The sequence below is a fragment of the Crassostrea angulata genome, chromosome 3 (genome assembly GCF_025612915.1).
Source record: "Crassostrea angulata isolate pt1a10 chromosome 3, ASM2561291v2, whole genome shotgun sequence".
Classification (NCBI taxonomy): Eukaryota; Metazoa; Mollusca; class Bivalvia; order Ostreida; family Ostreidae; genus Magallana; species Magallana angulata.
In genome coordinates, this window is record NC_069113.1 from 10,721,486 (window position 1) to 10,744,512 (window position 23,027).

At 33.0% G+C, this 23,027-nt stretch overlaps 2 protein-coding genes across 3 annotated transcripts in view; one reads left to right on the top strand and one right to left on the bottom strand.

Moving 5' to 3' along the window:
• LOC128178901 (uncharacterized) overlaps positions 1–3,955 on the top strand; it is a 51,243-nt gene extending 47,288 nt beyond the window's left edge. The window contains exons 16-18 of the mRNA XM_052846304.1: positions 865–1,558; positions 1,968–2,168; positions 2,417–3,955. Of these exons, the coding sequence (XP_052702264.1) occupies positions 865–1,558; positions 1,968–2,168; positions 2,417–2,589 (1,068 nt within the window). The 3' untranslated portion in view covers positions 2,590–3,955. The remainder of the gene's footprint in view (positions 1–864; positions 1,559–1,967; positions 2,169–2,416) is intronic.
• Positions 3,956–4,764: 809 nt separating this feature from the next.
• LOC128176468 (sorting nexin-27-like) lies at positions 4,765–22,974 on the bottom strand. 2 transcript variants are annotated; one of them, XM_052842848.1, is made up of 14 exons: positions 22,704–22,974; positions 18,265–18,347; positions 17,016–17,164; positions 13,533–13,725; positions 12,567–12,637; positions 12,368–12,475; positions 11,067–11,145; positions 10,575–10,735; positions 10,298–10,387; positions 8,971–9,120; positions 8,136–8,264; positions 7,842–7,901; positions 7,490–7,529; positions 4,765–7,250 (listed from the first exon to the last, which is right to left on the bottom strand). In XM_052842848.1, exons 1-13 carry the CDS (start codon positions 22,958–22,960, stop codon positions 7,527–7,529), a joined length of 1,533 nt encoding a protein of 510 aa, XP_052698808.1. In that variant the 5' UTR covers positions 22,961–22,974; the 3' UTR covers positions 4,765–7,250; positions 7,490–7,526. The 2 variants fall into 2 exon arrangements, with proteins under 2 accessions (XP_052698808.1, XP_052698807.1); XM_052842847.1 differs by having other exon boundaries at positions 12,368–12,493.
• Positions 22,975–23,027: the final 53 nt, after the last annotated feature.

The following is a 23,027-nucleotide window of genomic DNA, read 5'->3' on the forward strand; positions in this document are numbered from 1 at the left end:
AACTTTAAAGAGAACATTGCACGAATCTATCTAGTAAATTGTAGCAATCATGATATTTTCCATCGAAAGCATTTGTGTTGCTTAATACTGCATTCTTTGAATTTTTGAGGTATTAAATGACATTTCTGTTTTTCTACAGTAGCAAACTCGTCAAACCATAAAATCTTCTTTGCTACGCAATGTTATATAAAGGCATTCCACATTACTAACAGAGTAGATCCGAGTCCCCTGGGGCCGTGATCAGAGATATTCATCAGGTGTTGAACCGTATTGACTAATGCCACTTTTATTGCCCAGTCTGGTCATTTACTGTGGACTTTGGATGTACTGTATGGAATTTTAAGACACCATCAATCTTGATTTGAAATTGTCAAAATTCTCAGGTCAGCCCCTTGGTGAAGGAGTTTTTCTCTGATTGGATTTTCATTAATATTTTTTATTTAATACATTCAGGTAAACATTAAGTTTATTATTCCATAAGTCTTATTTTTGATATGATTTATTGTTCATTCATGGCACTGATGATACTGATTTTATTTTCAAAAAGATTGATTGAAACTATCATTCATCAAGAACTTATATCAGTTCTTTCTTATTATGTGGCAATTATAATTCATTCTTCCTTTCTTTCTTTTATATAATAGAGTGAGAAAAAGAAAAAGAGAGAGAGAGAATTTTTCATTTGTATCTAACATCAAAGAAAGTAAAATTTACATGTTGAATATGACTAGCAAATTAAACCTTGATGCCTTAAACATATCTAGAATGTAAAGAAGGGAGGTAATTAAGAAGCTTTAATTGTCAGAATAACAACATTGAAGTGAAATGATTTACATTTTAAACCTCACAAACATTCCTTTTCAGGTTTCAGGAGTGATGGAGGGTAGCCTAGCAGAGAGGGAAGGTCACATTCAGTTAGGAGACAAATTTGTTTCTGTGGATGGTGTTTCGGCATCGTCTCTCTCCCCGGAGGCTGTAATGAATGAGATGGAGGACTCTTCCTCTGGCCATGTCATTGTACTCACCAGGTTAGAGGAGGATACTGAGGCCCCTCCCCCTACCCCTCTGGCTCCTCCCCCTACCCTGCCTGTCTCAGCACCCCCTGATGTACCCTCTGAAGAGCCGGGAACCAATGTGGTGGAAGATGAAGCATGCAATGACTTTGATGGTGTTGTCACTGACAGTGAAAATGTCGAGTTGAAAGTGGAGAGACCTACTGAAAATGTGGACAGTGATATAAAAGCCAGCGAGGCAGATTTCACTGTGAATGGTCCAGAAAATAGTGTTAATTCTAATGAACTTGAAAAGCATGAAAGTAACCTCACCCCAGATTCCATTAGTGTCACCATTCCAGACCTAGCTGAAGTGTCAAGCCCTCAGGGCTCTCAAGACTCAGGGGTAGACACTCAGGACTCAGGGGTGGATACTCAGGACTCGGGGGTTGACAGTCCAAGTCCTCTAGGTACCCTGACAAGCACTGAAGACTCTGATGCCAAGGAGAGACCCAAGGTGGATATTGAAGAGAAGCAGCCATTGTCTAATGGGGATCGTAATCAAGGTTAGTTAAAACAAATGTGTAGTTACCAGGTTATAAAGTTTAACCCATCTTTTCTCTATTAAGTCAATTGTTTTTTAGTTTCTATCTCACAACATAACATATTTTAATCATTATCTATATAATGTGGTTTTAGATGTTAATTCAATGGTGAAAATAAGGAATGAATTAGAATTAAGATAATGTTTTATTTGTATAAAGATAAATTTATGTGGTAACACTCTAATATTTGCCAGGGTCTAATGTTGATTTCAATGGAGAGTCAAATTGAGACTATTTACAAACATATGGTAGTTTTTAGAGTTTGATTTGTTGATATTATTCAGTCAAGTAGATTACATATGGAGTTTACTAGTACAAGTGTATTAACGTTATATCTATTTATTAATGTCCATGTTTTTTCTTTACACAGTGTCCTCCCTTGTCTCTCCCCTCGACAGCCTAGGGCTTCTGTCTACAGCTCTTTCCGATGATACTGATGACGACAATGCAGAAAAAGAAACATTTGAAGTCATAATGAACAAAGGTGTGACTGGGTTAGGGTTCCTGATAGAGGGGGGAAAAGCCTCGGCCAAAGGAGACCAACCTCTCACCATAAAGAGGATCTTTAAAGGTAAAGGCCATGGCCATGTTGTAATTTTGGTAATTTAATCAACCTAAGAAAAAAAAAATCTAAATAGCTGCATTGTATTTTTTAAATAAAACATGTCAAAATACTTAGTTATATATATAATAATGGAAAATATCAAGGAAATTTATTAAAGCATTGATTAGCATTAATAATTTCAGCTTTACAGATAAAGTTACTCAGATTATGTATTTGCAAAAGATGGAATAGATAAATAGATGTCTTTATCTTAGGTGGCCCAGCAGAGAAATGTGGCATGCTGAAGGTCAAGGACGAGATTTTGATGGTCAACAATCAGGATGTCACGGAAATGCGGCATTCCGAAGCCTGGACTCACCTAAAGTTCCTGGATGAGGGACCAGTGCATTTACTGATTCGCCGGAAAGTGCAACAAAGCAGCGAGTGATCGATATTGGCTTCCTTGGGTTAAACCTGTTGTACCAATAGATGTTCAGTCATTAGCAAAATCAAATTATATTTTTCATAATTAAGCCACATCCATCGTGAGAGAGGTTTTAAGAGAGCTTGGACCTGGATGAATAAGTTTACTGAATCAATCTCCATATTATTTTGTTTATACAGCACAATCATGTCTTTTGTTCTAAGGATTCAAATAATCAACCTTCAGAGAACTGTAAGATTTGTGCAAGAATTTCATGGAAAATAATGTTTATCGATAATTTTTTTTTTTTTTTACAAATTTTTACTTTTTTGAGGTGAATATGATGTTAACAATCCAGGAGGGATAATATTCATCAAGCCTGAAGGGCAAGGTCACTATTATCCTTCAAAGTTGTTGGACCAATCACTTGAACAATGAAAAATAAAAATATTAATAGTTCTATTATATTCCTTCACAGTTAAAAAGTGTATATTCATATAACAGTTTAATACAAATAATGTAGTTGATAAACATTCATAGATTTTGAAAATATTTTGCAGGTAATATGTAAAATATGATTTACAAATAAGGTCTCTTCTACTGTTCTATAATGGTAGCCATGAACCGGTACATGTTGATCATGTCTCGGAGAATTCCTGTGATAAAAAAAGCGCAAGTCTCCAATGTTTACATCAAGAAAGGAAATTGGTCTCGTCAGTTAAACAAGCATATAGCACACAATTCAGTATTCATGGCACAAATGTATCTGAAATTGTCTCCAATTTATGTTAATTGATATATTTTGTTAATGATATTACATTATGTAGCAACACTGTGTTTTATCATGTGTATTTTGACTTGTTATGGCACTGGACTGTTATTGAAGCGCAGTGCTGTATGTTGTTAAGTTTGTTCACAATTGTATATAACCGTCTCAGGTGTACCTCACAATATTTCCACTCTTTTCAAATACCCCAGGTGTTTCTATATCAGCCATTACGTACTGATCACAGTGTTATCGAGTATAATGCACACAAAGTAGATAGAGAAGTATATCATGTGTTCAACTGGACAGTCTTCATCTCTCCTGCTGCCTCTCAATGAGTTGTACTCACTTCAGATGATAAAGCGATCAAACACATTCCAAGATATTCCCAGTTTTTATGTCCTTCCCTCAGAACAAGTTTCATATATATGTTTTTTAAAAAATAAGAACAGCTTGTAAATTGTTAAAGAAATGTTTCTGATTATTTCGTTTATGCCCAACTTTGATCAATGTTCCAGTAAGCTTGGTGTTCTGTATAATTATCTAGACTTATATCTATTTGCAATATGTTTGAATGAAGCAATATTTTCTACATATATGAAATAAAGTATTTACCTAACAGTATGAACTCTTGACTTCATCACTAACAGAAAAGGGAATTGTGTTATTACCACTATAAGGCACATTATACTAGCTGTGCTTATAGGTAGGGATATATTTCTTTAAAATTTACAAAGTCAGGTTACCCTTCAATTGAATGCAAAGGATTAGTGCCCCAGAAAGATATTACCGTACATATACCAGTAATACACTGAAGTTTACAATATAATACACTGAAGTTTACAATATAATACACAGAAGTTTACAATATAATACCCTGAAGTTTACAATATAATACACTGAAGTTTCACTATTTACATGAAAATAACTGAGGGAAAAGCCCTGCAGTCAGTACTAGTGTCTTTAAATCTGGTTTATTCTGTAAAGGAATAAATATCTTTTCTTTAACAACTGTTTGATCATGTTTGACTTGAGAGAAAAGAATTCACTGTTCAAACCCTGCAGCACAGAGATAACCAGAAACACAGGAAGAATTTGCCATCAATGGCTTTCATAATTTTCAAAGTTATCCGCCTTCTTGACTAACTATAAGCATTTTAAGCCTTTAAGCATGATTAAACAAAATAATGAAATAGCGTCCTGAAAAGTCGGTAATATTAAGGAGGGAAAACCAATTGACAGCACATTAAGGAGTTTTGCTAACATGAAAGTTGTCTATTTTGACCCATTACATGTATTGTGATTTGTATAAACAGAGTTGATTAGTCAACTTCCTGATATTTCAAACAAATCCAGCAGTTTGGCAAATGAACTGATTTCTAAAAAGTACAAGCATAAGATTGCAAGGGGGATAACTCCAAATCACACCAAAACAAAACAAAAAAGTTTTATTTCATAATCATAACTTTAATTTCACTGAAAACAGTTAATGATATATATTTATATATTATTCAACATAAACAATAAACAATTCAGAGTTTAGGAGTATAGTGGTAATTTTCTAGTCCGTGAAGAACACAGGTCAACTGCTCATAATAGAAAGTAAAACGTCTGATGCTTCACAACAATTCATGATTTTTGTACAACACTGTACACGTAAATCATACACTGTACACGTAAATCATACGTAAATAAAGAGACAAACACAAATAATACTCCTGGATTTTAACTCATCACTATGACTGCTTCATGGAGGAGATAATTCAATAAGATGTTAGTTTGTCTGGGTGATTTCAATTAAGATTACATCCGGGTTAACATGTATATCATATCTGGGTAACTACAAATGTATAGGATTTATTCAGTATTCCATTGAAAGCTGTATAATTCTCATCAATATTTTGCTTTCATAAAAAATACAAGAGCGGCAAGCTTGAACTAAGCATAAAAATATGTGATTCTACCGAGTATGGGGCAAGTGGGTGGAATAAGAGCGCGTTAAATACAAATGTCCTTTAAATGCAAGTATTACTGGTAATTACATCTTTGAAAAAGAGACTAAACAAAAGTTTCCCCTTTACCAAATTCTATTTTCTTATTTTCCAGATATTTTTAAGAGGGCTTGAAGGTCGTGGCCATTTTAGGACTCTATTTACCTCCTTTTGACAAAGAGCTCTATATAAAGATACAGGAAAATTTTCAAATTTTAAAGCTAAAATACCTTTATGGAATTTTTCTTCACTAAATATTGGTTTATGGCCAGAAATAGTACATTTTAAAGTTTAAGGAAGATCTGAGGGTTAATTCATTTGACCACCCAGCCTCCTTAAAAAATGGTCATGAAAAATTTAGTAAGGATTAAAAAATGCATGTCATTGATGATAATTCCCATATATAAACATGTATAAAATTCTATTTTTGCAGGTAGTGTCAATTTCTGACATACCTTAACATAAATGTCAACATGAACAAGTTGAACTATAATCCGAAAACAATTGCCAGTGATTTTATTCTATATTACAGTTTAAAAACCCTGCATTAATGACGTTTTTAACATCAATAGCTTGAGTCCTTCACATGAAAATTGATGAAATAAAGAAACTCATTCTTTCTCAAACAGAAGGTGGACATGTGCGTCACCCCAATATCAATTAATCTACCCAAAAAATAAATCTATTCCTAATATAATTTTTTTTTCAAAAGGACTTAAAATTGTTATAGCCTCAAAAACATTAATTATTAATATTAGTAAATATATTCGTTCATCAGATATATGTATGTACATACACACAAAACATATACATAGATATCCATTTCATGAAATCAAAAATATAAATACATGCACAAGTTCTACTCTTTTGCATTATGCAATTTCTTTGTTCAAAATACAAGATATCTCCTTACTTATATGTAAAAAGAGCAGTTCTAAAATGTTCCAAGAGCTTTGATTTGTAGACACCAGAACACAAGATTAAATCTACTGAAAAATGCACATAAGAGTAACCCTCATTTAAACCACCATGAACATATCTTGAAGAGCGTATGTGTGTTTGTGTGTGTGTGGGGGTGGGGGGGGGAGGTTTCTAGTAGTTTAAAATTCTAGCCAAAAACTGATAATTTTTAAGTTCATCTTTTCTGGCTTAAGATGTGCTTTTTGAACCAGACAACACTTTAATTTGGGCAACTGGTTAAAAGTAGATTTTAATGTAGAAACATGACAGGAGAGATAGAGGATTTGAACAGGTTACATGATGTATGTGCACAGTGCAGTAAAACTAAACAACCACAAACCTAGCAGTGCTTGTGTGTTCTTATTGTTCATGTTTACACATGTGCATGTGTCTAAAAGAAAAATTATGTAATAACACAAATGTTTGGTACCACATCAATATCTTAGTGTACCTGTTCAGAGAATATCCTGTCTCATCAACATCTGGTGGCATTACTAACAATTTGCTATTATCAAATAGCAACAATGGATGATTTTATACCCTAAACTGACTAGATAATCCACATCCAAATAAAACTAAATCTATAACATGATCTAGACATTCACCTTGTTGTCAAAAGCAAATACATGTACATGGCATTCATCATTCACACTGAACAATTATTGTTCTATTGACCAAGAAGAATCGTGTTCTTCATCTGTCAAAGTCAAATCAAATTTGAAGAATCACCTTAACCTCTGTAAATCAACAGGAAATCAAAATATTAATAAATACAAGGCGGGACCTGACACAGTAGTTGTCCCATGACACATCTATTGCTATGGAAACCATCCAACAACAAAGTATTCGCTAATCATGGATCTCTTCTCTCCTTGGCATCTTTCACGCTTTCAACTTTTGCTCTGACATCTGGACATCTCTTTTGTTTTTTGTTGCAATATTCAAGAACACTAAATTTTTCAGCTGTTCTGTTCAAAGGAAAAAGGTGCGTTCAATTAACCATAGTAAAATTAGCAAAAATTTACATCATAAGCATTCATACATAAGGATGTCTATTGTGAAAGATATTAGGGCTTATACATTTAACAAAAAAACAAAAGATGCAAATGTTAGTTATGACAAATAAAAGATGTTCACATTAATGTACGAAAAAAAAAGACGACTAGGAATCAATAATCGAATATGATTGATTTTTTTCTTCACTTACTTTTGGCCTCAGGGAGTTTCTGTAATTTTGAAAGTCATCACTGCAAGAGAGAAATATTTTGTTTGCAATGTATCAACTGAATGTCAAGAAATATCAGACCATCAACTTGTATATTTTGTTTCAGATTTATTGGAAGATTACTAAACCTAATTTACCCTTTAATTATTATATAGGACAAAAAAACTAATTTAGTGACAAAATTTAATCTATTTTGTCTGGCAATTTCTAATTCATATCAAATTTTATTATGTCTGTTACTTTTATTAATGACCAAAATTATTAATGACCAAAATATTTGGTAATTAAACTTTAATGGACCTGATATGCAAAAAACAAATTAAAGACAACCAACTGCATATTCTTGTTCCTTCTCTTCAAAAACTCGGTCAAAGCATTCCTTCATGTACACATACTGTAATATATAACAAAATGTATGTGTAATTGTATATGTACATCATAAATTATACATTACGTCAAGATTACATCAATTTCAATGTACATCTTAAATAAGGTAAACAAAAAACTTGCAGCCTAAGCGGAAAAACTCACATTTATTGCCTAACATAAAGTTATGTAAATTAAGTTGAGATTAAAACATTATTACTTTTTTTCGCTGCGTTATCAGTTTAGTTTATAATGTACTTACATATGGAGTCAATATTTGCACATTGCGGGATTTCTTTCCAGCCCGGGCATACTCAAAACAAAAGGACATTCCCTCCTCCTCTACATCGTAAGACTTCACGTCCTTCCACTGAAACTCGATGATTTGAGACTAAAAAATTAGAAGAAATCAATTATAAATGAATGAAAAAAGGATAATGCAATATCAATTTAACCCATTTCATTGAAAATTTTAATATCAAATATTTGGTACAATTAAATTTATGCACCAGTATTGCAAATAAAATTTGTGCTCTATCACAAATTGACCAATACCAACTTATATTTCTTATAACATTCTCTAGACATCAGAGACCATTATGATAAAAAAAATTTGTACGGAACCCAATAATAAAGTTTTCGCTATGCGGCAACACCAAATAGACTGTATTACTGTAAGACTTTCACTGCCTGGATTATCGCTGACAGTAATTGTTAACATCAAATCCATGCAACATGAAACATTCAGTCATTGAATTAATGTGCAAATCGAGTGCATTAACACATTATTTCAATTCTTTTGACAGTTGACTGTAGTGCTCTGCACGTTATCACGCTCTGTTGCCAAAATCAATGAATAAAATATTGTATTGATGAGTTGTCAGAATTTGCAGAGCAAAATCATGAATCTTTGAGATACTTCACTACCAATCACGTTTTATATTACTTTTAAAGATAACAATACAAGTTCTTATGCCAAAGCAATAAAATTCACATTCTTAAGTTGTTCAAGCACAACTAATCAAACCAATTGCCCATTTTGAAACATAAGCACTGTACAGGACTCTATATTTACAAAGCCTTTGTAGCAATCTTACCTCAGGAGTTCCATCATTTTTGCAGGCATGGAGTTTAAAGCACTCGAATCCAATCTCAGTTATCACATGACCATCTTTCCGGGAGTCACAGGCACAGTGGGGGAACACCACCTCCCCGTAACCCTCCAACTGTCGAGCCACCTTCAGGTACTACAATACAACAACAAATCTCTATAGATAAGGAAAACAAATCCAGGAAGGATATATACAGTTGACCTTTGGTATCTCAAACACTAATATCTCGAATACAATGGATATGTCGAAGTGATTTTAAGTCCCAAATACTTAAATTTAAGTATTTTACCCTTGATATCTCAAATACTTGGATATCTCGAAGTTTTTAACCAGTCCCATCTAGTTCGAGATAACGAGATTTGACTTTATTAAGGAACAAAACTATAATGATAACTAGAATGAATCAGAGATAATTGGTATAAGAGATATCTGTAATTGCTAGTTGCATACCAGTAACTTCATCATAAAAATTGTTACTGGTAACAGAAACATTTTATTGTCAAAAATTTATGTGATAGACATCCTTTGTATAATGTTTTATGAAGATTTGATTTTGATACGATACTATCGGTATTTAAAATTTGGTTAAAATGGGGGGCAGATATTTGACTTCTAGTATATCTCTTTTCATTAGAGGTACAAGATCACTTACTGTTCGTGTCCTTTTTCTCAATCATTTACAGGAAATTTATAAAAACATGTACTAGAAACAACTGTTAAGCATTAACAATTGTAAAACATAATTCATTTTAACACACAATATATATTTGAATGTCCTGTAAGACTACGAGCCTCGTGACATTTCGCCAAGTTTCATAATCCTTGTAAAGTATAAAGGTCAAACAGACTGATTAACATAAAAAAATATTACTGGCAAGAGTAATTACTAAATGCTTTTCATCACTGTAAAAATTACAGAACTCAGACAATAGATGCCTTTTAATTCTTGAATTTTGCTGTCTTTTATTTGAAAACTGCATTTGCCTTAAAGTCACTTGTACACTATTGATGCATTTCATTTACAGAGTCTGTAGATACTTTTCCCTGGTACACTATAGATGTCTATCAGCATAGTCAAAAAAGTAGTCTAAAATGGCCTTTTGATGTATGTCAGAAATAGACTATAGATGTCTATCAACTGTAAAATATGCATGACTATCAATTCTAGACTATTCGTGTCATGACTACCAATCATAGGCTATTAATGCCTATTAATCAATTAAAGTTTATAAATCTTTACAAATGGTAGTCAATCTGTCTATTATTCTGTAGACAAACACTTGACTGAATCATCAGCCATGCACCGACTTACCTCAATGCTTTTGTTGGATTCTTGCAGGGCTTTCAGTTCGTAGAGTTTATCTTCTGTTTTGATTTGTCCTTTATTTACGCCATCAATAGCCTGCAGATACAAACAGAGGTTTACTCGATTTATCAATCTAAACATCAGCATCGTCTAAACCTCTCCCGGCATTGAACGAGAGCATTCACAATCACACAGGATGATGCAACAAAACCACGAAATATCGTAAAATGAGAGAATTCATAGTCACACAGATGATGCAACAAGAGCTAGAAATACTCATTACCTCCCAGAAGAGAAAGTTGATGGCCTGCTGATCTGAGTTGAGCATGGTCTCCAGGGCGGGGGAAAAGAGCCACCGGCGCAGCGTGATACAGGTGGAGGTGGCGGTACTGTAGTTCTGTATGTAAATGTTGTGGGGGAATTCTGAGCCCTGCAGCTTCCTGTCTGTAATTCACAATTATCATTTGTAATCAAGCATTCTGCTCACACTTATCAGATTTTTAACATAATCATATTGTTTTATGCTCAACAAATTCCTCAGAATCCTCACTGTTTGTCACAATGGTATTGGTTCGTAACTAGTATACACAAATCAGTATTAATTTGGTATTAGTTCATTAATTATTCTCATGTTTTCATGACAAGCATATTTTAAATATATCTATATATCAATAATAACTCATTCACTAGAAATTTTGGTATCATGTCTTACAACAGTTCAATTCAGTAAAAGTTATTTTCAGTAACAACAGTTGAGTCTTCCATGTCAACTTACCAAAATTATATTCCACAGTTTCAAATAAATAAAAGCAATGAGCAGCAGCCTCAGACAAATTTAATCTGGACACAACAGCCTTTGAAGAAGAAAAAAAAATCATAGAGGTAAATACCTGAGTGTGAAAGATTATTTATATCATATAGCTAATAAATATAAACTGATGACTTTAAAGAATAAGTAGCCTTTCTTCTTTTAATTAATTAATTTTTTGGTTTGGTTTGAAATAAACTAAAACGTGTAAATTTGATATTGAGGGCACCAATCTTTTTGAGGAGTCAAATAAAAACAATAGTTCAAGGTGAAATAATTTCATGGGTATAACTATCCTGGTAACAAAAATAGCTTACGGTTATTACAGAAATAAACTCTATAGCTATAGAATTTATACAAGCATAAAATGGGTTGTGAAGTCAAGATCAATTAAGTTTATAATAACAATCCAACTGATCCAAATCAGATTATATGTATATAAATTCTGTAGCTTTTGAATACATTCCTTGAGAATGATTCAATTTTCTACCGTCAAATTTGCTTTTACTCGAGCCTACATACAAAAATGTAGACATTATAGGACTTTGCTTGAATGATAGGAGCAAAAACAGAATGCATATTCAGCAAAATTCATTTAAAGCGAATTTCAAATGACCATAGAAATAACTTTGTTATAGCCAAATTTTGTTATACTTTTATAGCAGATTCTTAAGAAATCTCATAGCAAATTCATTATAAAAAAAATCAGCTGTCAGACAGTAATTCAAACTATTGTTATAAAATCAATCTTACAGTCAATTACAAAAAATGTCAGTACATGTATAACCTTTTTACTTCAATTTTACAGAAATATTTGTATAATATTTGAATTTGAGTATTTTGTATATGCATCCTAAAGTTTCATGTATCTTTAATGAAATTTGTAGTGGTAAACATTCGTTATTTAAATGATAAAAAAGAATTTGCCAGCAGGACGTTATAGCCGTGTATGTTTTTACCACAATTTCTGTAGGTTTATACAATAAAACTTCGTTATCTCGAAATAGATGTGACTGTTTAAAAACTTCAAGATATCCGAGTATTCAAGATATCGAGGGTGAAAAACTTAAGAAATAAGTGGTTGGGACTTACAAATCACTTCAACATATCCATTGTATTCGACATATCAGTGTTCGAGATATCGAAGTTCAACTGCATAAGAACTTTGCCGGGACATGAACAAGAGTTTGTTATTGTTGTGTTCATTACATTCGAGTTGTGCTGTAATATATATCCATAACCATAATCATTAACAAAACCATTTTTACCTTGAACACCTCGTCGGCTGTATCGTTGCGGTTGATTTTGACCACACAGAGACTTCGATCAGGAAGCAGTACCTTCAGTTCTACTTCCGAACTTGTGTGATTGTTCTCCTGTAAATGTTCAAAACCCTGATTAATTTTGACATACAGACATTCTGTTTGGTGACAACTGAATACCAATCAATGAAGTGTTTCCTCTTACTTGATCGACTTCGGGAGCGGCCAGGAATTCCTGCATGTAGTCACATTCTCCGATCACCCGCACCGCACATACTGAAAAAACAAGTCAGTACTAATTGATATACTCCTTTAACTTTTACAATTATCAATATCACACTGTGACTCAAGACAGGCTAGCTTATAAAGACATTACTTTTAAAAGAAATGAAAGAGAATGGAGTCAGATTGATTTAAATGCTTTTTATAAAATTGTATCTATCCACATTATCACTTTTGAAAAGAAAGATACATGTACAGTAAATAAGACATCTTAAGTTTTGAACATTTTTATTATTCATCTATTGAAATGTTGAATTCCACACCATTACAAATACCATTACATTGTTTTATTCATCATTATAAAAGATAAAGAAACATAAGAGAAGTGATTTTTAGTGGAACCAGAATTAAAATTTAGAATTAAAATGACTTAATCATGCATGACTAGGATTTCAGATCTGTATGATCTGCAACCCAAAAGAACATATTTATTTCATAAAATGGATATTTTTCAGATTTAACAACCCTTACCGGTAATTGAGTAACCAGGAAAATTTTTTTGTTTAATTTACAAGGCGGATTTTCTGAATGAGATGCTTTGAATTCTTTTCCTTATTTTTACAACTGCAAGTATAAATAATGTTTATTGTGGCCAATTCAGATGAAGGTTGTAATGATCATGTTGTGTTTGAAATAAAATCTATTATTTTAGGTTTATTTCCTACTTGGTAGATTAAACTCCAGAAATTTTTCATTTGGAAATTTCTTTTTTTTATAATTGTTTAATGCTTTTTTATTGAAACATAAATTCATTGTAATAACATTGTGTTGAATAAACTTAGCTCTCAAATGAGCAAATTCATTGTTTTACTTTTCTCTCTCCCCCCCCCCCCCTCTCCACCAGAACATTTTTCTGCATAACTTTTTTGTTTGCATGTTTTCATTTTACCTTTTTCTAAATATTGTTCTAACCCCCTCCTCCTAGCATCCAACTGCTGTTCTGATAGGGTAAATAACTTCTTTCCTGGCATCTTTGGAAAATTGAAGTCCGGAAATTCTCTTTTTAAACGGGAGTGTAGACCATCAAATTCTCTGTATCTCCTTGAGCATAAGTGTCTACCAGCCATGTATATATTAAAAACCTGAAAATGAATCCAAAGACATAATGTTATTGAATCAAAATACATGTATGAGAAAATGAATATTAGTTTAACCTTCGACTGAAATGCTAGTCAAAATTATTTATTAAAGGGTTTAAATTTTATTGATAATAAATGTCCTCTTCTGGTAACAATATAACCAGAGTAGGATTACTAAGCAGGCAAGTTATCATATTCTGATAATGTACACATTTTATTGTGTACAACAAAATAATCTGGTCTATATAAATTGTCTCTCTGGGTAAAAGCTTGTGGACATCAGACACATGATTAGCATCATTACTAGTATCAAAACGAAGTACCGGTACACGGAATATGCAGCTTTAGCCGTTTTAGCCGAGGGCAACTTCTACATATCACTAGATGGCTTTAAATCTACCACCACATTAATCAGACAATGACAATGGTTTGCTGAGTCAGCATTGTATTTGGAGGATGAACAGAAGACAGCCAATATGTCAAAGTGACCGGCTTTAATACACTTATAAGGCCATCTAGCTGTCTATAGACATGGAATGCTTCATTTAACACACAACAAGCAACAAGACTGTATCTATCTGACCTCTTGTACTGTGCTTTCCGAGTCTGCCAACATAGGAGTTTAAGACTGATCATCAGTATCAAGAGGACTGATCAGTTCACTACCAGCAAGTCACTTAAGTGTGGTGGCAAATTTTCCCAGCACAAAGGAAAAAATCAGAAGACACTGGGCAATTTTCCATAACTGATAAAATCATCATTCAATGTTGAATTAATGCATGTTTTTGATCTTTATGTAAATGTGCAAAGATTGTTAGTGTATGAATGGAGAGAAGCCAAGATAAACAATCCGACTGCTTTTTTCGCAACTTCTTCACGATAAATTCATTCAGTCCATATCCAACGACTTCCTGACAATCACGGTTTGCACTTCAGGACAAATTCAAACCACAAAAGTTCAATGATTATCTTGAGTGTTAACAACTCAATAAAAATTTCTAAAACAAATCATGGTGCATAGCAATGAAGACATCTTTGTCGAGAGCAGTGTTGAAATCAGCGACACAAAGTCGATACACCTGACTCTGGGGTTATGGCTACTGCTGTAATGATCATGATGACTGAGCTGGATGTTGAACATCCTGTGAACAGAAGTTAATGGTTCTTCATCACCTGGCTTGCCACCAATCCCTGCAGGTGATTCTACCTGTACCTGGTCAGCCACACTACAGGTGATATTTCACCCGGTCAGAACTTAATATTATCAAGTTACTGTAAACATATTACATTTGGCAGTGTATTCTATTTAGCGTTTTTGGCAGAATGCGGCTTCTGCTAAATCAAGTACATCGCTAAATGCCATGCATACAGTAAATTTAAACAAATTTTTATCATTTATACTTAAATCAGTGCGCATCAAGAAAGACCAAGATTGGTAACAGTTTGACATATAATTTAAAAGAAAAAATATTAATATATAATCTCTCTTACTCCATTAACGTTTTGATTCGAAGTTGATAAAAGGAATAAGGTAAAGTAAAATATTCTGTACAAAAAATAGCAATTAAACAAAGATGTAGGAGGAAATTCCTTTTCATCTTCATAACAATGTCACGCAATTATCATCCAAATATTGTAATTGTTTTTATTTTTTCTAATCTGTCTACACCTGAATACATTAAAACCATTCAATTCAAGTACAGAGTATTTAACTAAGGAAGGTTCAAAATAATTTCTAACAATTACACCATCCTGCAGAGCAAGTAACTTGCTTTTACAATGTCCATAGTTGTACTGCATGGAAAATCAATGCATGAGAAAAAAATTAATGGATGAGGAAAAAATTAATGACCTGTGTGCTTATAGAACAAGAAAACCAAGCTATGTCCACTACTCTACAGAACAAAGAACAGAGAGATCAATTTCAATGCAAGACAAGCCTCTCTTCCCAATTAATTCTTTGACTTGGATGCTTACATCAGAAACTTTTTTACTGTACAGTATATTAAAATCAATAATTCTTTAATACATGTATTAAACATCTTGCTCTATTATTCTATAATGATTTTTTTAATGAATTAAAATAACAACTTTTTTTTTAAAATACAGAAGGTTGAACAGACGGTAGGAGAACATCTGTTTAATAAAAAGTTGGCTGTTAATGTGTATACCCTTTGTATCTATTAAAATACTGTTACAGTAAAAATATAGCAAAAACAAACCATATAAGGACTTAAATTTGTCATTTTTCAAAATATGTATATGCAAATGGTAGGTTGAAAACTAGGTAACCATATTTGCAAAATTAATTTTCGCAAACAATGAATGTCAAACTCTGAAATACTGGTTTGATATGCAATATATCCTAGAACATGCAACTGCTGCTCATGGATATTTTTCACATCAAATAATACACTGTTTACAGTACTGTATAGATTCCTTATTTTACGCGAGTACTTAATTACAGGATTTAACAGTTTTGCATCAAATTGCGAGAACATAAAGTCATGAACACCAAATTTTAATAATAATTCCAAATAGTTAACACCCGTCAGAAAAATTGAATCGAGATTTTTAAATCCTTAAGATGTGCTTATCACAATTTTAAGTGAAAATTAATTTCTCAATAATAAGGAATTTACAGTAAGTAGCAATGTTACCATTTCATTTCAATGCTAAATAGATGACTGCGTAACTATGAAGACAAGTAATTACTTTTTATTCGTAACTCCTCATGTTTTGTAACAGTTCACTCACTTAACATCATCATATGCAATCTCAAATTCATGTATCTTAACTATCTCTAATTGCCTTGTCTGATGCCTTAAGTGCATGACATACTTATCACATCCACAGTGTAAAAATAAAATATATACTTCAGTATTTCTCTGTGTAGCCTCTCCTTTCTCTGTCTCTATGTATCCCTTTTACTCACACTCTCTTTCTCTGTTCTACCTATAACTTCTCTATTTCTCTCTCCCCCACTCCCTGTTTTGTTAAGTTTTCCTTTTTCATTTTCCACAAAGCTCTCTGTGAAATATTTTACAAGATGGGATTCTCTCAATCTTAATCAGTTCAAAAGGGAAATCTCTATTGGGATTGCTGAAATCCCTAAAAATCCCAATGTTGTAAAAATTTAAGATAACGTACTCTGATGATTTCTTATACGCCTACTTTATGACTAGTCAATCAAAAATATTTCGCCATTGCTATTTACTTGTGAGTATGAATTGATCTGCTGTGTAAGAATTTACTGAACTAAGTCAGGGTGATAATTGGAATCCAGCACTTACCACAAACTTTTCTCCACCCTGCTCCACTGTTTGATAGTCGGGGATTGAGATGGGGAGGGAGCGACGTTCCGAATAGTCAATGTATGATGGACCTGAGGAATCATCACTGGGCTCCAACCTCTCTGCAACCTGCTCTGGCACCGAAATCACTGCAAAATAATTCAACGTCAAAATTGCTCAACTAAAGAACCACTGAAAGTATTTCAAGGTCTAACTCGCTCAACCAGGAAACAATTCAAAATAATCCAATGTCAACTTCACTCAACCAAGGAAAGGCTCAAAATTATAATCTAACAACAAACTTGCTCAACTTAAGTACTATATTCAAAATAATCCAATGTCAAACTCACTCAACCTAAGAAACAATTAATATAATCCAACACTTGCTCAACCTAGGAATCATTTAAAATTATCCAACGTCAAACACTCTCAACCTTAAAACCACTCAAAATCATCCAATGTCAAACTCACTCAACCTCAGAAACAATCAAAATAATCCAACGCTTGTTTAACCACTCAAAATTGGTGTCAGCTCAGACTACAGCAGACTAAAGTCATTGACTTTACAAAAATTACAAAATTACTGATAACTATATGAAGTTATGTTCAATTTAAGTCATTTGGAGCATTTTCTAAAGACTATAAAGAGGACTGATGACAGTGAACAACACACAAGATCCATCAATTTTAAGCATGCAAATTCTAAGTTGTGGAGTCCATTCTACCATTTTGGAAATTCAAGAAGAAATGTTTGTAAACTATAAATGCCCCCTTACCACAGATATCTGGACAGTTAATTTTCTGACCTTTGACTTTTTGACCTGATATTCTATTAGGTCATCATGTGAACTGAAAATCAAATGAGGTACCAGTACACATGATATTATTAAGTTAGATCAAACCGTGTATAGAGTTTGATGACTTAAACTTAATTAAAGCTCAAAAGATATTGGTCAGACATCACTTGAACAGGACTTTGCCATCAACCTGATGACCTATGACCTAAAAGTAATAGGGGTTACCTTTCATGTTAGATTGATGCTCTTAAGAAAAGGGCTTATTCTTATAACACTGGTTAGAAATCATACCGGTATTGTCTACTAACAGCAACCATTTTTTTCTCCTTCACAGGGAGCCTAATTATAGAGACCATTCATTTTAAAAAATTTCAAATCTACTGGCGACAATTAGTAATACATGTACTATGAAATTTGAACCCAGCGAACTGTGCTTCTCTCTCCACACTTACCTGTTAGAACCAGCGAGTCACCTCCACTCTTTATTAGATCCACCACCTGTTTGTGTGTGGCTCCCTCCACATTCACATGATTTCTGTCAATACACACACAGATTCCATTTTATCCAACAAGATTCCAAAATATGTGTACTGTTAAGTTCTTTATTTACGCGAGTACTTAATTCCGCTGTTCCGCTGTTTTGCATTAAAACATGATGGTCATATATACATGTAACATTGCATATCCCTGACTTAGCTGCAGGTCTGTAGCTCCTGGTCTAAAAAATATTTGGATGAACGATCTGGGAGCTATCGTGCCTCTCATAGTAAAAAACTGCAATTTACGGTGCACAAAATTTTACTACAGATATCGTCACTTTACTTGCCTCTGATATTCTTTTAAACACCATCACCAGCCCCGTAAAGTGAAGTGGTACAGTTTGTTTACATGTAAAAATGGCGACTCTCGATCTCGACGTGAATTAACATACTTCATTTTCCAAGGTCGATTAGCGTGTTTCGGGGAAAGTCTGAGGCAAGGAAAGAGGCGATATCAGTAGGAAATTGCATGAAGAATTTAATGGTACTAATTTTTTCACAGAATTTGTGTGTAAATAAGGTTAATCAGTACCCAACTAGCGCAGATTCTTGTGCGCCATAAATTGCAGATTTTTACTACGGGAGGCACTGTAGCTCCCAAGTCGTCCATCCGAATTTTTTCAGACAGGGGTCTACAGACCTGCAGCTAATCCCTGACTAAGATCATATATCTAAAATGGGTTTAAAGCAACAATACACAAACATTTCATACAAATCAACATATAAATATAAGCATTGAATGCTTTTCCTATAACACACCAGGCCATGCAGACAAATTAGTATACCGAGCTAACAAGCCGTTTTTAATTTGTCTGCATGGCCTGGTGTACGTGTTCCAGGACCAAGACATCCAAATATAAACATTCAATGTTTAAGTGATAATAACTCACATACTTGCTTCATCAATATGATCATTGTGAAAAAATATTGTGGCATTTAGAAAATCAAAGAGTCAATTTAATTAAAATTAGACCTGTAAAACAATATGCATTCCTCTACTATACGCTATACAAGATCTAACAACATCTGATATGAGGTCATCTCAGAGCGACCTTTCAATTATGAATAAATATTTTAGCCAATCTGATTCAAGTTTCAATAAACAAGCTCAAAATAGTTTGATAGCTTTATCGCTTACAATTATAATGCTCCGTTGTCTATTTTATTCTAAGGAAGTTTTTTACTTTTGCGTACCTATATAAATTGATATCTGTCCAATTTGCGATTCTTTCAAGAATCATGCAAACAACAATAACACAAACTTAGAATCGACACATGCACTTACCAATGACTTTGTTTATCTGAACTACCAGCCAAGATTTCGACAGCTGTAATTTCATTGGCTATTTGTTTAGTCACTCTGAGATTGGCCCATACTGGATGTTTTAAGATTTTGTATAGCGTATCATTAAGGAGCAGATTTACAAGTCTAACTTTAATTAGAATGATTAAACTTAAACACATTGACATAAAATGTCAGCTCAGAGTATTTACAAATGAGTTTGCAAAGTATTAATAAAAATCATTAAAAAAAATCTCAAATCAATATGCAGTTCACTTGAATTTTCTTGGCAAACATGCGCTTGATAGTATGAAGAGCCCAGTGCAGTTTGCTCAAAAAAGAAATCTTCTATAACTCATATTTAATGCTTGCAAGACACTGACAATATATCTAACATAAACTTCACTAGTTAAAATAAAAATAAAATGGATGCACCATATTGGATTCATGCAGTCAAATAGCAATTTAAAAGCCAACCCCGAATTATCACATGAATTGACATTATTCTGTCTCTGTACCATGTGTATCATCAAAATCATAAGAAAAAAAAATTATTTAAAGACTGTCTTTTCTTATACAAAACCCTCTTAAAGCTGATGAGTACATTACATAATGACTGATCGTCTATATACTGTATAAAAGCTGGTGCATCTATATACATGCATGTATGTACACAACTGAGAAACTAGTGGTTATATATGAATACTATTAAATAGATTGTTTACATAAAGAAGACCTATGTATCTTGACCCTTAATCCTATTGATTTTATTTATCAAGAGTCTGCAAATTTGTGTAAATATGCACCTTCTGGAGAGCGAAGGCGTAGCAGTTTTGGAAGAAAGTCAATGGAATAACTCAGAGAAAAAGCAATGAATATTACTGGTAGATTTTGAATTGATTGGGTCTGAAAAGATGAATTTTCAACCAATCCTTTCAATATAATTCCATTAACAAAATTCAGCTCCCTTAATGATAGAAGATAGACACAATCTAATACAAGTATATCAGTGCTTCTATCAAAGAATAAAATCCAAGTAGCAGAATTCACAAACACTAAAACATTAGATTTATGCTTCTGGCTTGGGTCTGAAGTTTCAACAAGGGCAGACAGGGAGGAGCGGACCAATCCTCAGACATGCTATCTTTTATTATCAGGTCAACTCATTCATTATATGGCATGCATATGGAAAGAGAGAAAATGACCAAAGTTGTCATATCTACATGTATTAGCATAAAATTGTTACTATACAGATTTGCTCATACACTACATGTACATGTATTATAGCTACAACTAGAAGCAACAGACTAGGTTATAAAGAGTACAACTCATTTTCACATATTTACACTTTTTCACATATTCACACTTTTTATCTATACTAAATTTTGACAACCCTTTTTTTTTTTTAAATAAGCCCCATTTTTCATTTGCCCACTAATTATAATCAAGAGCTTTTGCCTAATAAAAACATAACTAAAACTGAACTTTCCCTGTTCACATAATCTATTATCTAGCTTCCATTGATTTGATTATAAATGTTTGAACTATTTTAATTCTAACTTTAATTTGCTCACTAATTATAATCGAGAGCTTATGTTATGGTAAACTAAAACATAACAATGACTAGACCTTCCCTGTTCACAGAATATATAATGTATGTTTTCCATTGAGTTCATTGTAAAATGTTTGAACTATTTTTCATGGTTGCATCTCAAGCTGTCAGAGCCACATTTGAAGTATTTACATGTTTGCTAGAAATCAAATATTAATAAAAAAAAAAAAAGGCTAGTATCAGGGACATTCATTTGTATCTGCAAGTTTATTGTCCTCACTATAAAAATCAATTTAATCGGGATTCAACACTGTCATAGATTATAACTTACAAATCATTTTTTTGTACCTTTGAAGGCTTTCTCAAAAAATTTTACAATTTATATATCTGCATTACCCTGGTAACTTGTAGTTCACTTACTGGTAACTTAAAATCATAAAAAGAGGGTCCAGATCAGAATAATGATTTTGCAAGTTTTGAAAACACTGTTTCACATCTTACAGAGAAAGTCAATGAATTACCGAGTAAAGAGAAATGCATACTCAATTGGCAGGTCCAGTACAATCATTAGGTGAAGCTATGTAGCTTGAATTACCTACATTGCTTTACTTACCTATTTGAAGTAAGTTTATTAAGCTACATGTACTTGTATGTGATCTCATTTCTGCTTTTTAAATATAACATTAAGGAAGTGACAATTAACCTATATTAATTTATACTGTGTATTTTTTAAAAAGCAACCCAGAGAAAAAATTGTTTAAATGTCCCTATTTTTAGCAGTTGTAATCAAAACATGCATTTCTATTGCTTGAATATTTGTAGACCATATTGTGTTCCATGAGGCATCATTGCTTAAATGTGATTACTTCACATTGTGCTGAATTAATACCAATTGATTATCATGATAACCAAAAATGTTCATCTTTGATAGTCCATTTAAAAAGTACTAAGCTGTTTGGTCACAGATAAACAGTTATACATAGCTAGCCTCACAACATTTTGAACTTTGATGGCTATTAATAATTGTGCTGAAATAGTAATATTTTTCAAGGGTGATTTTTTATACTGTTTTCAGATATCAGTTCAAAGTTGAAAACTATTGCGACTTTTGGTAAAAATGCTCATTTAAGAAAAAGTATGATTAAGACGCTAAATAAACCTTCTTCAAATAAAGCTAGGTTATTCAGGCTATATAGCTGAATCTAAACTGTATGTGTAGACCTGCCTGATATGATACATACAGTGTGAGAAAAAAATGATAATAGCTTTTGTGACAACTTCCAAACTCTTAATCTTACACCAAGACTTTTACTTTCAGTGTCATATATGTCTTTAGTTCAAACGAATATCAAAGTTAAACTACTGCTGTTTCTGAAAGCATTTCTTGGAAGTTTTAACTTTAAGTAAACAACTTGCCGACATTAGATTGTACATGATAATCCAAACAAACCATAGACAAATTTTACCAGTGTGACTTTGACACAAGCTTTTTCGACATAAATTGACATTTGTACTTACACTTCTAGTATCCTGTCTCCCTTCCGTATCCCGGCCCTCTGAGCTGCTCCCCCCTCCAAAACAGCACTGACATGTTGTAAAGGAGCATATAACACGCCATTAATCGACTTCAGAACACCTCCCTCACTAACTTGGCCCCTGACATTAAAGCCAAATCCTGTCTCTGATTTCGTAATTGTAACTTCACGGGGTTTCCCTGGGTCACCGTCTTGAATATCGGGTGAAGAGGGTGGACTGCTCTCTTCGCTGTCTGCCATTTTATGTCATGTGACCAAACTTGAGTATGGTTTGTTTCAAGAAAGTTTATGTATTTCGATCCCGATG

Bases quoted from the DNA above. Each gene is read 5' to 3' on its own strand.
- LOC128176468 (XM_052842847.1), bottom strand. From the start codon at position 22,960: ATGGCAGACAGCGAAGAGAGCAGTCCACCCTCTTCACCCGATATTCAA. The intron at 17,165-18,264 runs GTAAGTGTGGAG...ATTATTTTGCAG, and splicing joins TGACTCGCTGGTTCTAACAG to TGATTTCGGTGCCAGAGCAG. The intron at 11,146-12,367 runs GTAAAAATGGTT...TCTTCTTCAAAG, and splicing joins CAGCCGACGAGGTGTTCAAG to GCTGTTGTGTCCAGATTAAA.